We start from the raw sequence: 13993 nt of genomic DNA, 5'->3' as shown, positions 1-13993 counted from the left end.
TGGGGTATCGTTGTTTGATTCGTTCGGTGTCCATCGCCGTTGCGACGGTTATGTAACTTTTATTTCATTCCAACTCCATTGCGTGTGCTTCGATCTGGCACTACCGTCCCAAATCCCCAATGCGTCCGAGCTCTTATGATAGCAAAACAAGAATGACCGAGTCGCCTCGTAGGAACCTAGAGAGGTCAGTGATGCGCGAAAATGGGTAGTAATCTAAACGCACAGCTTAGAGATGAAACGGTCCTTGTTGACCTTCCTTCCATAGCTGCCGTTGGCTAGCCGTGGAGTCTCAGTCCACATCTCTTTCGCATTCTCGAGAACCATATTGCAATGACGGTCGAAAGCCTTGACACGTGCGAGGATCTTGCGGTTGTTTCGGCACGAGATCAGGACTTGTGTGCGCGAGCGGACGGCGGTCTGGAGGATGGAGAGGGGGCCGGTGGTGAGCTCATGTTCTTCGACTTGAGCAACTTCGTACTCGCTAGGCAGCAATGTCAGTATGTATAGAAGCTGGACGTGTAAGGGCGTACATACGTCAACTCAGAACGGGGCTTGGATAGAAGCTCTCTGCGCAATGTTAGCTCATATAGCGGTGAATACTCTGGCGGTGATACATACTGAATCTTTACGTCCACCATTTTGTCGACTTGGGTATGAAGCAAGTAAGGATAGGCTTTAAACTATTACAGTCAACTTCGAGCTCTTGAGCTTCTGCCTGCGAATTTTGATATACTGCTCGGAGGGATAACGCGCAAGGATGAGGTCGGGCGAAAGATATGCACAGACCAAGAGCGGATTGACTGACCTAGTATGAGAAAGGAGGACACCACGGCAACGCGCTTTGATGAGGTGGATCGGTCGGCGATGGTATGAAGCAGGGCGATGAAGTGAGCGAGCTTGGCAGAACCGGAGCTGGAGCTGCACTTTTTCCGCTGCCGATCCAATCAACGCGTCGCGGGTGGGGCTGGAACTTTCGCATGGAAGGTGCGTCACGCGTCTTTGTCCTCCCCGCGTTAGCGCGGCGCGGGTAGCGTCAAACCTCCGAGCTCGTGCATCCATCTTCGCTTTCGCTTCACGACATCATTAACGACACCCTCCACGTTCCCTTTCTTCCGTTCTTCTACGCGTACTGCTGCCTGTTTCGGAAATATCTGCATGCGAAAGTACTTAACGACCCGCTTACCCTGCCAATTCGTCTTCCAGTCGCTTTTAGTCTCGCTTCTTAGTCCACCTACAACGCGTTCGCGATGATCGCACGCCAGCCACCGATCGCGATATAACATTGACCACCCCCCGTCTGTCCACGACAACCTTCTCATCTCCTCTCCAACACGGACTGCCTATCCTTTGTCAACTCCATAGGCAGCCATGTCGACACCATCTAGTACCACGCCGGATCCTGGTGCTACACAGCACGCACACACGCCCACTGCTGCCAAGGAGAGCACAATGGACGCAATACCGCGCAGACAGATGCGAGGCAAGCACATTTGCTCATTCATTGCGTCTTGATCTAACTTAGCTGCAATACAGTCAAAGTACTCTACACGTTCGACGATCAGAACAAGTCAAATTGCTTGGCCCGTCTGCCAAACGTGCTGAACGTGCCTGTCGTATCGCTGGACGAGACTACCGAAGTGGGAGTCATCGAACTCAAGACCTGTATTCAGACTATTGTAGCTGCAAGGTGGGTCAACTCTTTCGCTTATTGGTTGCTAGAAACAGTGCTCACCGTTGCAGTCCTGAGCTCGTAGCAAAACTAGGCCACGACTACACCGTCTACGCTTACGACTTCTCTGAGTACGAAACGCCACTGGTTGGCCAGGGCATGCTATCATGGATCCTTGCCTCAGCATCGCCGACCCCCAATGCTCCCGCCAAAGATTCTCAAACCATGGTCACAGGTCGCGTGTGCAAAAATATTCTTGGCATCTTCTCGAACGGGGTCAAAGAGACTCTGGAAGTCAAACTGAAACTGGTCCCTGTTCCGACATGCATGCAAAAGGAATACGTGGAGAACATGGAGCGATATCACAGCCTCAGTCAGCTGATGCCTGAAGGATTCGACTACAACGCCTGGTCCGACTTTCTGAAAGAAAACCCAACATTGGGTCACCTTGCCCATCCAAGCCCATACCCCGCACACCCTTCGCCACGCCCTTCGATTGGAGGTGTTGAGCCGTTCCACCAGATGCTCACTCGCCAGAGCCCATCCCAGGAGCCACCCCGCAATGACTCTTTCTATGATCAGTCCAACATGTCTTTCATGTCTCAGCCGACTAGGGCATCCAGTCCTGCTATGAGTACACTCTCATTTCATCACTACCAGTACAACCCTCCTTCACGGCCAACATCACGGGCCTCTGTCAGGAGTGAGGCTGCCCCGCCGCCTCAGCAGTCCCAGTTCAGCGATCCTTATGTCATCGAGCAGCAAGAGGACGGACCCCCGAAGAAGAGGGCTCGGATCACGCAAACCTCGAGGCCAAGGAACACACCGCTAAATGCCCATAACGATTCGCTGCGAGTGACAGCCAGCACAGCAGCGTCCGTACGTCTCCTCAAACCTGCTCTTAGCACTTCAGGAGCTTCCTCAGATATGGTGCCCCGTGCGCCAACCCCTCGCCCTGGAGAGAAGTTTGGCCAGCGAGGGTCGCGCCGTCCACCAGCTCCGAGTGCTTTGAGACATGCCTCTATGGATGGAGGGCGACCGTACATGTCTCCTTATGAGTCTAGCGCCTTCTCGGACAACGCACTGGAGTCAGCAGATGAAAGAGATGGAAGCCCTGGAGATACCCCAATGCCGTCATCGCCTCCTATCGCGCCGAATCGAACCGTATCGCCTGATGGTTCAAGCCCGAATCTGCCAACACTGCCGACACTGCCCCCGAACGATTCCGGTTTCGTTAGCGATATGCCAACAAGTCGAGACGCCGATGGCATGGAACTTGACAAGCAATGGCAGCGTGGGGAATCGCAAGAGCAACGCCGCAAATCCGTTACACAGCCAGTCACCGAGAGCATTGAGTTGGACATGGGAACTGCTCAAGAGTTCGATTTCGATACTATGGACCATGATATCTTTAACTCTGTCTATTTCCAGGGACAAGATACGAATGATGATAGTGATCTGATAGCAAGGCTGTCGATGGTACAACAGGGCGACAACCTTGAGGATAAGAGTACCGACGCATTCCAAAAATCACGAGCTACAGTGTCGACAGCTGGCTCGCCTGATGGCATCGTGTCGCACATTTCGCCTACAGCCGGGAGTGAAGCACAGGTATACAGTCGCTCTGCTACCCCGAATCTTCCACCGAAGCAGACAAAGGCATCGAAACCGAGAGGACTTCCCAGATCACATACATGGTCTGGAGCAGAGCCCATGTCTGATGCACCCACACCTTCAGAGTATGGGTACCCCCGAAGCGGATCAGGCGCGAAGAGGAAAAGAATCATCAAGAACAAACTGGATGCGGCTATCCGGAAAGGTGAAATGCCAACTCATTGTGTCAACTGTGGGGAGATCGACACAGTCACATGGAGGAAAGCGTATACACGTGTGGAGAAAGGCTCACCCAAAGACATCGAGCTGTCTACTGACTCGGCTGGTACCGACATCATCGCATACGAAGTAATCGAACCGACATCCGAGGATGGCGAGCCAAAATACCGCATCTTCAAGAACAACCTGACGCGCGAAGACAAGGACGTCGTAGCCGCAAAGTCTTCCAATGCGTTCGAGGAACTCAACCTGTGCAACCCATGCGGACTCTGGCTTATCAAAAAGTTTTCGATGAGGCCGCAGAAGGTATGGGATAGGGCTGCGCGCCTCGCGAACCGAAAGAGGCAGCAGAAAGTAGCGCGCTCCAAGTCTATGGGTGGCGGTGACGATCTTATGTCTGATGCTGTTTTGCCTGAGTCTGAACCTGCCATGTCAGCTGAGCAAGAGCAGGGTACTTCGTCCATGGAGAGGACTCATGGTGGGACAATGGCACCACCAACTGTCGCACCTAGCGCACGTGAACTTGATTCTGAAGCTGCACAGACTGCTTTGGAACGAGCTCTTGAGTCTAGCCCCGCCGGGATTAGAGGAAGCAAGGCCGAGCCCATTGAAATCGACCAAGATCTTACGCCGAAGCCTACAAGGCGACTGCTCTTCCCTTCACCCAGGAAGCAAGGTCGGCGCAAGACTCTGGCCGAACCACCACCTCCACCTGTCGCTGAGCCAATTGCTACTCCAATGTACATCCCTGACGATGACGCACCCAAGAAGCCCCGTTGTCAACGATGCAAGGAGCTCAAGAGGGGCTGTGACCGCGAGCGACCATGTGGCCGTTGCGCAAACGCGGGTATAGGTCACGACGGCTGCATTCCATGTGTGACAAAGCAGACGTATTGGTTCGAGCAGCCTGTGGTACAAGTGACTACCGTTGATCAAGAAAACCCTGACAAGGAGAACTGCCCGCCTCCTACCACGGAAGCAGATGACTTCGCCCATCTTTTCGAGGATTCTGCCCCACCGAAGACTACGCCGAAGAGTACACCTAAGAAGGATCAGATCGGCCAAGACCCCTTGAAAACCCCTACTCCAAGCACCCGCAAACGCATTGCTCTAACGCCGAGACGAGGTGCAGGGAATGGAGATGCGCCTTCAACGCCATCTCGTAACATCTTGACACCTCGTACCATGCGTGGGGCAACAGCTGCACCCGACACACCGTTCACCCGTCAGCTTAACGCGCTGTTGTCTGACCACCCAATCTCGTCGCCTTCCCAGGCGATTGACTTCTCAGCTTTCCCCACATTTACCACGCCTGGTCGCAGTGATGCTCAATTTAGCGAGTTTTTGCCTGACGACTTTCTATCTAGCGACATGCCTGTGAGCAGCTCGCCATCGAAGAGCGGCTCATTGGGGCTTGGCTTTGACCTCTACGAAGACCCCAACACGTCTTCTGTGGGTCTGTGGAGCGGAGATAACATATTCGATAATGAGACTATGGTGCTGAATATGGAGAACGGCTCCAAGCGCGGAAGTATAGATGGTACTGATGGCCCAGATGCAGCTGTGTTGCTTAAGATGAACGTAGGCGGCATGACTGTCGACTTTGCTGCCATGATCGAGGAAGTCGTTGGTACTGCCAATAAAGAGGCAGACGCGAATGAAGCCACGAGCAAAGATTCAGAAAAGGGTATCAAGCTTGAGCCCAAGAGCCCAGAGGCTGAGAGCGAAGGCCTTGGTAAGACACCCGATGAGCCTGCGGTTTGAGGCTTAGCGGATACTATCACGGCGTTACGATTCTGTATACCCATCGCACTCTGATTTCTGAGGCGTTTAGCGATTTGCATATTCACGGCATGAACACACGAGGGATGATCCATTTTTGTACATTAGTTCTTACACAGCTGCTCAAGGTCTATACTCAGCAGGCTGTGAGCGAGTAACGAGCGTGGCACGCGTCTTTATATATACCCAATAAACAGTTTAGATTATACATGCCCTGCTTCCGCCCTTTTGTCTCTCTGTGCCGTCTAACTCTTAGGCTCCAACCACACTGGCAAAATGAACATGTCTCCTAAACTTTGGTGTCGGCGATACGGGCTTGCTTGACGTCGGGGCAGGGCGGAGTGCAGATGTACTCGCGTTCGATCAGTATGCATCCGCAGAGGGTGTATATGGCGTAGTAGAAATTGCACATTATGCTGTATGGCGTAGCTGGTAGTGTGAGGTTGTGGATAAAGGAATAGATGGTTTGGTAGACTTTATCTGCGTTTTAGATGTCTTGGTGGGTAGGTATTAGTGTGTCGTGTATCGTGTGAAGTGGGGGAATTGGAAACCGTGGTGTCGTTATAAAGCGTCAAGCGCGAGAAGAACGGCTTGCTGTAAAGACTACAAAGACCAAATATAGGATGTCTTGATGAGCAAAATTGATTTCGTAGTAGGTGGTCCCTTTACAGTTACCTCAATTTCTCGTGACGTTCAGAGAATGCGAGAGTGACCTCCTGCGTACAAAAAATGTCTTCAATCTCCCGGAACCCGCTCCGATATGCTCATTCATTCTCAAGTTACCTTACTACGCCGATTTCTTTCAGCAGTGGATGCGATTGTACACATTTCTTGGCGAAACTCCGGAGTACAGGCTTGGGGTTTACGAAGTATGGCCACATTGGCTCGTGCATGTCGAGATCAAGCCGACGGATGTTGGGGGGCAAGGGTCTCGAAGAGCTCGTACTGCCGGTTTGGGTCCGTGGTTTCGTCAAGATATAACATTTGTACGTCAATACTAAGATATTGAAAGTTGCTTAATTGATGCAAGCGTAAGCATCCTGCCATGGCCGCATAGTGAAATTTGGGCACAATATACGAATCGTTGTGGACCTGGATGTTTGGTATATTAGACTTCCTACGAGTGACCCCCAATCCCAGGCCAGTCGTTTGAAATGACGAATCAGGGTAAGATTGTTCTCCAAACACTGAAGTAGCTTTATACATTGCGAAACATCGGTCCTAACAGTCATATGAAGATGGGACTCTGTGAGTCTATGAAACTGCCGGTTTGTGGAAGACAGAGAGTGAAACGTCTGTATGGTTTTTCGAAGCACTTTGCATAGAGCCTTGATTCCACTTGGTCCATGATCCCGAGCAAGAGTTCCTCAGGTAGATCTCTAAGGGTACACCTAGATGACGTAGATGTAGACATTTTGGGGGGTTCTTAGAGCGCGGTATTCAATCTTGGGAGACTGAGGATGTATTTTGTCTTCTTCAGTGGCATGCGCGGATTCTGGGCGTTATAAACTGTGATCTCAATGTGATAAGTATCCGTAAAAGGGAGAAGTTCGATGCGCTATTATATCTGCCTTAGCTCACACGATTCACACTTTTTTTTTTGAACTTCCATCACTCTAACATTAGTTGCTCTCCTCTTACTGGTGATCTTTCCAAGGTTCCATGGAAACGATGAAGAAGGGATCTATTACGACCGGCTCGAAATTCGCTCTATGTAGAGCAAGATCTGTTCTCTGCAAGCGCTCAGATCACTGCCGAATAATCATAAGACATTTGAGCATAGGTATTGGATGTGTCTAGAGTATGTGCAGGTTGAGCCACGTGATGGCGTTGCTCAGTCGCGTTCGGTGACGTCAGAATCTTGGCAGATGGTCTTTTTTACCCTCGATCGCGCGTCTACCTTCACTCGCCATTATGACACCCAAATAACGGCATCCACTACAAGATACCTCCACGCAAGAAGAAACACATCAGAATGCAGTTCAGTATGATTCATTCATTTTGTTCGAGCGCTGGCTCTGAACTATTGTCTTCAAAAGATGCGCTACAACAACATACATGCTACCATCATTCAATCATCACCGCCTTCAATCCTAGCTTACTGCGATGAGCCACCAGAGATTGTCAGGACTTGACCGTTGACCCAACCACCGTCCCCTGACGCGAGGAAAGCAACAACCCTCGCAACATCCTCAGGTACGGCACACCTTCCGAGTGGGCAGTGGTTTGCCATGAGTGTCTCGATCTTCTCCGCTGGCCAGTCGGGCGAACCACCGGGGATGTAATGCCATGCGTTCTGTGTGAACATGTCTGACTTGATACCACCTGGCGCGACGCCGTTGACGGTGATACCGCGCTTTCCGAAATCGGTCGCGAACGCCTTGATGAAACCAATGACGGCCATCTTGGAGGCGTTGTAAAGGGCGTGGTCCTTAACACCGAGGAGACCGGCAGCTATGGAGCTCATCAGGATAATACGGCCGTTATCCTCGATGTGCTTGTACGCAGTTTGGCCAACGAAGAACTGTGCTCGTGTGTTCAGGTTGAATACGTGGTCGTACTTCTCCTCGCTAATCTCCTCCGTTACGTCCCAGCTCTCAGTTCCCGAGTTGCTCATGACGATGTTGATCTTGCCGAACGCCTTCTTCGCCTCCTCGAATAGTCTGTGAATCTCGCTGACTTTGCTGACATCGGCCTTGATGGCTACGGCTTTGGCGCCGTTGTTGAATCCCTTGATTATCTCGCAGACCTCGTTTGCTGGGCCTTCGGATGAGACGTAGTTGACGATGACGGAGGCACCGCGCTTGCCGAGCTCGATAGCGCAACCCCTTCCAATACCGCGACCGGCACCGGTGATGAGAGCAACTTGTCCCTCGAGGGAAGCAGTGGGAACGTTGATGACCATTTTGATAGTGTTGTGGTATTTAGATGATTGTAGTTCGATGGGTGATGGGATTTAGGACTTTCAAGGTACGAAACTCGAAGTCGTCGAAGTGTTAAAGTGAGAATGAACTAGGTATCTTGATTATCTTTCTCATTTCATACCATCTCCTTATAAACATCTTTGCTGCTCGGTCTCAAACAATGGTCTTCGAGGTATGCGGCCGCGGGCGGGGATCCGAAGAAACGAACACCGAAAATAGCTGCTTCAGGGACCTGCGGCTCTACACCTTCGCGCCCGAAGCTCTAGTCGTTTTAGCTACACACAGCTAAACGTCCCGGTAGAGTCTGCACTCCCGTTTCAAATGTCGTGGACGAAGTGCCGGCTGTTGTGCGGACGTCGGAAGGAGGAGGGGCCATGGTTGTCCCCCGAGTAAGGGTGTTGAGACCTGCAATGGAGATGCGAGAAGAAGTCCGACATTGCAAATACTTCATACCATGCCACCAATATGGCTCAGAGGTTTCTATGTTCCTGACAGGTACGATCTAGGAATGTCGAGTTTCGCTGGCTGAGCCCTGATCGTCGGCACGATGCAGGGAGCGTCAGCGGATCTACCCATGGCGCAGGTACCATTGTCAGTGGTACACGGACTTTGCCATCATCCTGCAGCGTTCGTCGACGACGTTAGAACCGGTTGAAGGAACTGCCATGCGAAAACAAACATGAGAGCGCAGAGGTGTCGGTACGAATAATGAGGCGGTGACTGCCTGCTACGGGATTCGGACTTATTGGTAGCGCGCGTCACTGCTTGCCCCTCTGCATCTCTCAATCTCCAATCTACCACACCGCATTACCAAAGTCTGCATCGTCATTCCTAATAAGCAACCATGCACATTCTTGTAAGACCATCCTATCTGACTAAGCCAATGGCTGACGCTGATAACCATAGGTCACCAACGACGATGGCCCGCCATCAGACCAGTCCTCACCCTACGTACATTCGCTGGTGTCAACACTGCAGAAGCATGGACACACCGTGTCAGTCGTTCTTCCGCATACACAGAGGTCATGGATAGGCAAGGCACATCTGGTGGGCAAGTCGGTATGTGATACCACCGCCTCTACTATCGGTCACTGTTCTCACTACCCCAGATACAACCGACATACTACCGCCCCGCGCCCCTCCAAACAAACGCCGAAGGACGCCTCACGAACCATGGCACAACCCATAACTCCCCCCTGCCACCCGCATCAAACGAAGAAGAATGGGTGCTCGTCGACTCCACGCCTGCTTCCTGCGTCCAGATCGGCCTCTACCACTACTTCTCCGACCGTGGCCCAATTGACCTCGTAGTCAGTGGCCCTAACTACGGTCGTAACAGCACTGCCATCTTCTCCCTATCTTCGGGCACAATTGGCGGCGCAATGGAGGCAGCAGTATGCGGCATGAAGTCCATCGCTCTGTCGTACGCATTCTTCGACCGTAACCACGACGCTAAGATCATCAGCGATGCCAGTGAGCTCAGCGCGAAACTCATACAACACCTGTGGGATAACTGGGACACAAATACACACCTCTACACCGTCAACGTACCTCTGGTTGAGAATGTTGGAGAGCGCAAGATTCTCTGGACGAACATGCTGCAGAACTCGTGGAAGAGCGGAAGCTGTTTCCAGGTCGTCGAAGTACCATCAGAAGCAGACGACACGTCTTCGGACATTGAAGGTCAGATACGCAAGCAAGAGGAAAAGTTCGGAAAGAAGGAGCTTAAGGCGAACTTGGAAATCCAAGGCGGAGTATCGGGGACGGACAGTGGACGAGAAACGCCTTCGGGCCAGGCGCATATGCGGTATACGCACAAGCACTTCAAGTGGGCGCCGACTTTCAAGGATGTTTATGAGAGTGTTGAGGCTAGTGAGCCGGGTAACGATGGATGGGCGGTCGCACAGGGTTTTACTAGTGTGACTCCGTTACGGGCGAACTTTATGCATGTAAATGGATTTGAGGGGGAGATCAAGCTGGGTGCGGGTTCTTCGTAGATGTGGTCTCTGCAGATACGATGAATCAAAATGTAGCAACGGGAGGATCATCAGCGGCGACATCAAGGGGACTAGGCAGGGTGTCATGTTAGTCGTTGTATCAGCGTAACATTATGTCTAGTTCTAGTCTCTTACAAACACTTCCCTGGTGTATGCTGGGGTATCAAAACGATGCCAAATACGCCGTCTCAACGCCGTACACCACCCGTATCCATATATTGTCACAAAAGCGCTAGCCAGCGCGCTTCAAATCCGCAAATCAACGCCGTATACATGCGAAACACATTACTCAAAATTGAAGAACGCGTCATCAAACTGCGACTGCTCAGGGTTCTCGTATTCGTCCATGTTGAAGAGGTCTTCGAGATCGTCTGTGGCCATTGTGCCCATCATTTCATCGTTGGTAGTAGTGGTCGGTTCTTCCTTCTTCTCCTCGACTGGTGGTTCCGCGGCAGGCTTGGGCTCCTCAGCTTTTGGTGCAGGCTCTGGTTCCGCAGGCTTTGCAGCTGTCGCATTCTCATTTGTATTCGTACTTGCCTCAGTGTTCATGTCCAACCCTGGCAGATCTGGCATGGTAAAGTCCATGTCCATGTTCGAGGCTTGGTTCGCCTTGTCGTCATCGCTGTCTTTGGCGAAGTCTTCGAGACCGCGTAATAGCGAAGGCCCATCATTCCCATCATCAAGGGTAAAGTCCATGTCGCCTGAGGTATCCATCATGTCGTTGTGGGTGTCATCACCAGTTGTATCCATCGCGTCGCCAAACATGGCATCAAAGTCGAACTCGGATTCCTGAGCATTGCCGGTGGTGGGTGTGCCGTCGAAGAGCGGATCTCTTGCTGGCTCGACGTTGGTCTCGATGGGCGGTGGCGGTGGTGCTTTTGCATCATCCTCCTTCTCTGGGACCTCTTCTGTCTCAGGCTCCTTTGCGCTTGCTGGCTCAGACACCTCGTCCGCTTGCGATAGTGCTGGCTCGGGCGGTGTTGGCGTCGCGGTCTTTTCAACCTTTATCGGTGCTTGCTCAACCGGTGTTGGTGCCGGCGCAGTCTTCGACTCTGCCGCAAGCCGCGCCTTCTCCGCCTCGTGCTGTTTTGCTGCAGCCTCCTTCTTCTTGCGGTCCTGCTTGAGCAGCGCCATGTCCCTGCGCAGGACGGTTTGCGCTAGGCGGACCTCGTTCTCGAGCTCGTCCAGCGCATCGTGAAAGCGTTCCGTAGCGTGCGGCACGACGCGCTGCAGTTGCTGCCTCATGCGACCAGTGCCGCCGCCAGCCTGTTCCTCTTTCAGAAAACGACCCGAATGGAGGAACTATGCAATGTTAGCAGTGCCGAGCAGGGGGCATACAAAGTTGCATACCACAAGGTTGAGCATAGTTTGGAGTGTTTCCATGTGCTGGTTGGCAGCCATGACGCTGGCCATGATGGGATATGCTATGATAATGTATAAGACGCGTTGAAGTGATGGACGGAACTGGCAGCGGGACTGCAGGAGGGTCCGCTAGCTTCTTAGGCTAGCGGTACTACATTCATAGCTCCCGCTCTTTCGGGTGCCTTGTGGCCTGCCGCGCTAATTCTTCGACCCTCGCCCGCTCACCTCTCACACCTCTCCTTCATCACCCCACAGTGGAGATTATAGCTTTGCCGTCACAGCTCGGCGCAGCGTTCGTCTCTCCTATCTCTCTTCCTCTTGTTTTCCCTTGCCTTTCCTAGTGCAGTCCGCTCTCTATTGGTAGCATTAGTCGCGCTTTCCATTTCGACTTTCCTTGCCGCCTACCCAGCAGCTTTCACCCCGCCCGCCAGACTCGACCCTCCCCGTGGCCTTGTCGCCTTCAACCCTCTCCGTCGCATCAGCCTCGACTTCTTCGATACCCGCAAACGTCACTTGCGCCTCTTGCGACGATTGTCTTTTGCGCATCTTCGCGACGACAGCCATGGCCGATCAGCAGAACCCTGGGGCACAGCTGCCTCCTCCCCCTTCCGCTGGCGCTCCCGGCTACGAAAACCAGGGCCAACTGCAGCAGCACATGCCGCCGCCGCCGCTTGCACCCGTTATTATCCCCCAGAACAACAATCCGATCCCGACCGCCATCAGCTCGCCCATGTCGGGCAACCCCATGTCCCCGACCAGCGGCCAGCCTGGCTATGTCCCCCGTCGCGCCGCCCCCGAGCCCAACAAGCGGGCGCTATACGTTGGCGGACTGGACCCAAGGGTCACTGAGGACGTGTTGCGTCAGATTTTTGAGACGACTGGCCATGTCCAGAGCGTCAAGATTATTCCAGACAAAACTGCAAGTTCTCCTTCTGTAAGATAGCATTCCGCACCCGCTGCATGACTTGACAGCTGGCCGGGCTTATCTTGCATATGTTGCAACATTCAAGTGCCGCTGACCGCTAACAGTTCAACTCCAAGGGTTTCAACTACGGATTCGTCGAGTATGACGACCCTGGCGCCGCTGAGCGTGGTATGGCCACCCTCAACGGCCGGCGCATCCACAACAATGTAAGCTCGGGCGTTAGAATAACTGCCTACTCTTCTGACTCGGACAGGAAATTCGTGTGAACTGGGCCTACCAATCTAACAACACAGCTAAAGAAGACACTTCTAACCATTTCCATATCTTCGTCGGTGACTTGTCCAACGAGGTTAACGACGAGGTTCTCCTCCAAGCTTTCTCTACTTTTGGCCCTGTTTCCGAGGCTCGCGTTATGTGGGACATGAAGACAGGCAGATCGCGTGGTTACGGATTCGTCGCGTTCAGGGATCGCGCCGATGCTGATCGCGCCCTTAGCTCCATGGACGGAGAGTGGCTTGGCTCTCGCGCTATCCGCTGCAACTGGGCCAACCAGAAAGGGCAACCTTCCATTTCTCAGCAGCAGGCCATGGCTTCGATGGGCATGACCCCGACCACTCCGTTCGGACACCACCATTTCCCTACCCATGGGGTGCAGAGCTACGATATGGTTGTTGCTCAGACTCCCCAGTGGCAGACCACGTGCTACGTCGGCAACCTCACTCCTTACACCTCTCAATCTGATCTAGTGCCGCTTTTCCAGAACTTTGGTTATGTAACCGAAACCCGTTTCCAGTCTGACCGTGGATTTGCCTTTATCAAAATGGACACTCATGAGAACGCTGCCATGGCCATCTGCCAGTTGAACGGCTACAACGTCAACGGCCGTCCTCTGAAGTGCAGCGTAGGTTGAATCGTTCTCTTTTGTTATTTCTTAGCTCACATTTCCAATCTAGTGGGGCAAAGATCGTCCTCCGACTGGTCAGTTTGAGGGCTACTCGCCTGCAGGCGGTCCCAACTCAGCTTATCCTCAGACGCCGAGCGCGTACTTTCCTCAGTATGGTGGTGGGCCACAAGGTGGTCCCATGTCACCCTCAGGTGAGCGGCACCGGAGGAAGCTGCAGTATCGAAACAAGCAATCTAATGCGCGGGCAGGACCCAGCCCCGGCGGACAACCCTTCGCGCAACAGCAGCAAGCCTTTGGCAACCCTGGCATGCCCTACCAGCAGCAGATGCAACAGCCAGGCAGCGCTGGTGGCTATGGCCGCGGCGCTCCCCAACAGCCACAATGGGGCCAGTCTCCTCAGGCAGCATTCAACCAGAATGGCTTTGGAGGATACCAGGGCTAAGCACCCTATTTGTTAAGATTTGTTCTCTTCAGCGCTGTGCCCTCTATTGTTCCGACACGCTTGTTGTTTACAGGGGCGCTATTTTGGATAGTTCCGATTTCTGGTCATATTTCATCAGCTACTTGGTCTTATGTTCTTAGGGAGTCGTTATTAAT

General features: G+C 52.8%; 6 protein-coding genes across 6 annotated transcripts; 3 read left to right on the top strand and 3 right to left on the bottom strand.

Moving 5' to 3' along the window:
- Window positions 1-133: 133 nt before the first annotated feature.
- On the bottom strand, window positions 134-638 carry ALTATR162_LOCUS6666 (uncharacterized protein; the record flags this gene model as incomplete). Its single annotated transcript, XM_043314288.1, has 4 exons — window positions 134-176; window positions 224-481; window positions 535-567; window positions 619-638. 4 exons carry the CDS (start codon window positions 636-638, stop codon window positions 134-136), a joined length of 354 nt encoding a protein of 117 aa, XP_043170223.1.
- Window positions 639-1368: 730 nt separating this feature from the next.
- ALTATR162_LOCUS6665 (uncharacterized protein) lies at window positions 1369-5266 on the top strand (the record flags this gene model as incomplete). Its single annotated transcript, XM_043314287.1, has 3 exons — window positions 1369-1402; window positions 1534-1687; window positions 1741-5266. The coding sequence occupies 3 exons, from the start codon at window positions 1369-1371 to the stop codon at window positions 5264-5266; spliced, it is 3714 nt and encodes a 1237-aa protein (XP_043170222.1).
- Window positions 5267-7382: 2116 nt separating this feature from the next.
- On the bottom strand, window positions 7383-8189 carry ALTATR162_LOCUS6664 (uncharacterized protein; the record flags this gene model as incomplete). The annotated part of the gene is made up of 1 exon (XM_043314286.1): window positions 7383-8189. One exon carries the CDS (start codon window positions 8187-8189, stop codon window positions 7383-7385), a length of 807 nt encoding a protein of 268 aa, XP_043170221.1.
- An 863-nt stretch (window positions 8190-9052) lies between these two features.
- Window positions 9053-10205, top strand: ALTATR162_LOCUS6663 (uncharacterized protein; the record flags this gene model as incomplete). The annotated part of the gene is made up of 3 exons (XM_043314285.1): window positions 9053-9064; window positions 9115-9267; window positions 9318-10205. 3 exons carry the CDS (start codon window positions 9053-9055, stop codon window positions 10203-10205), a joined length of 1053 nt encoding a protein of 350 aa, XP_043170220.1.
- A 285-nt stretch (window positions 10206-10490) lies between these two features.
- On the bottom strand, window positions 10491-11618 carry ALTATR162_LOCUS6662 (uncharacterized protein; the record flags this gene model as incomplete). Its single annotated transcript, XM_043314284.1, has 2 exons — window positions 10491-11507; window positions 11556-11618. 2 exons carry the CDS (start codon window positions 11616-11618, stop codon window positions 10491-10493), a joined length of 1080 nt encoding a protein of 359 aa, XP_043170219.1.
- Window positions 11619-12129: 511 nt separating this feature from the next.
- On the top strand, window positions 12130-13838 carry ALTATR162_LOCUS6661 (uncharacterized protein; the record flags this gene model as incomplete). The annotated part of the gene is made up of 5 exons (XM_043314283.1): window positions 12130-12501; window positions 12597-12698; window positions 12746-13393; window positions 13446-13587; window positions 13645-13838. 5 exons carry the CDS (start codon window positions 12130-12132, stop codon window positions 13836-13838), a joined length of 1458 nt encoding a protein of 485 aa, XP_043170218.1.
- Between the last annotated feature and the right edge of the window lie 155 nt (window positions 13839-13993).

The sequence above is a fragment of the Alternaria atra genome (genome assembly GCF_907166805.1).
Source record: "Alternaria atra isolate CS162 genome assembly, contig: 25, whole genome shotgun sequence".
Taxonomy (NCBI): domain Eukaryota; kingdom Fungi; phylum Ascomycota; class Dothideomycetes; order Pleosporales; family Pleosporaceae; genus Alternaria; species Alternaria atra.
Note: the sequence above shows the minus strand (reverse complement) of the source record. Positions and strands in the feature narration are given on the sequence as shown.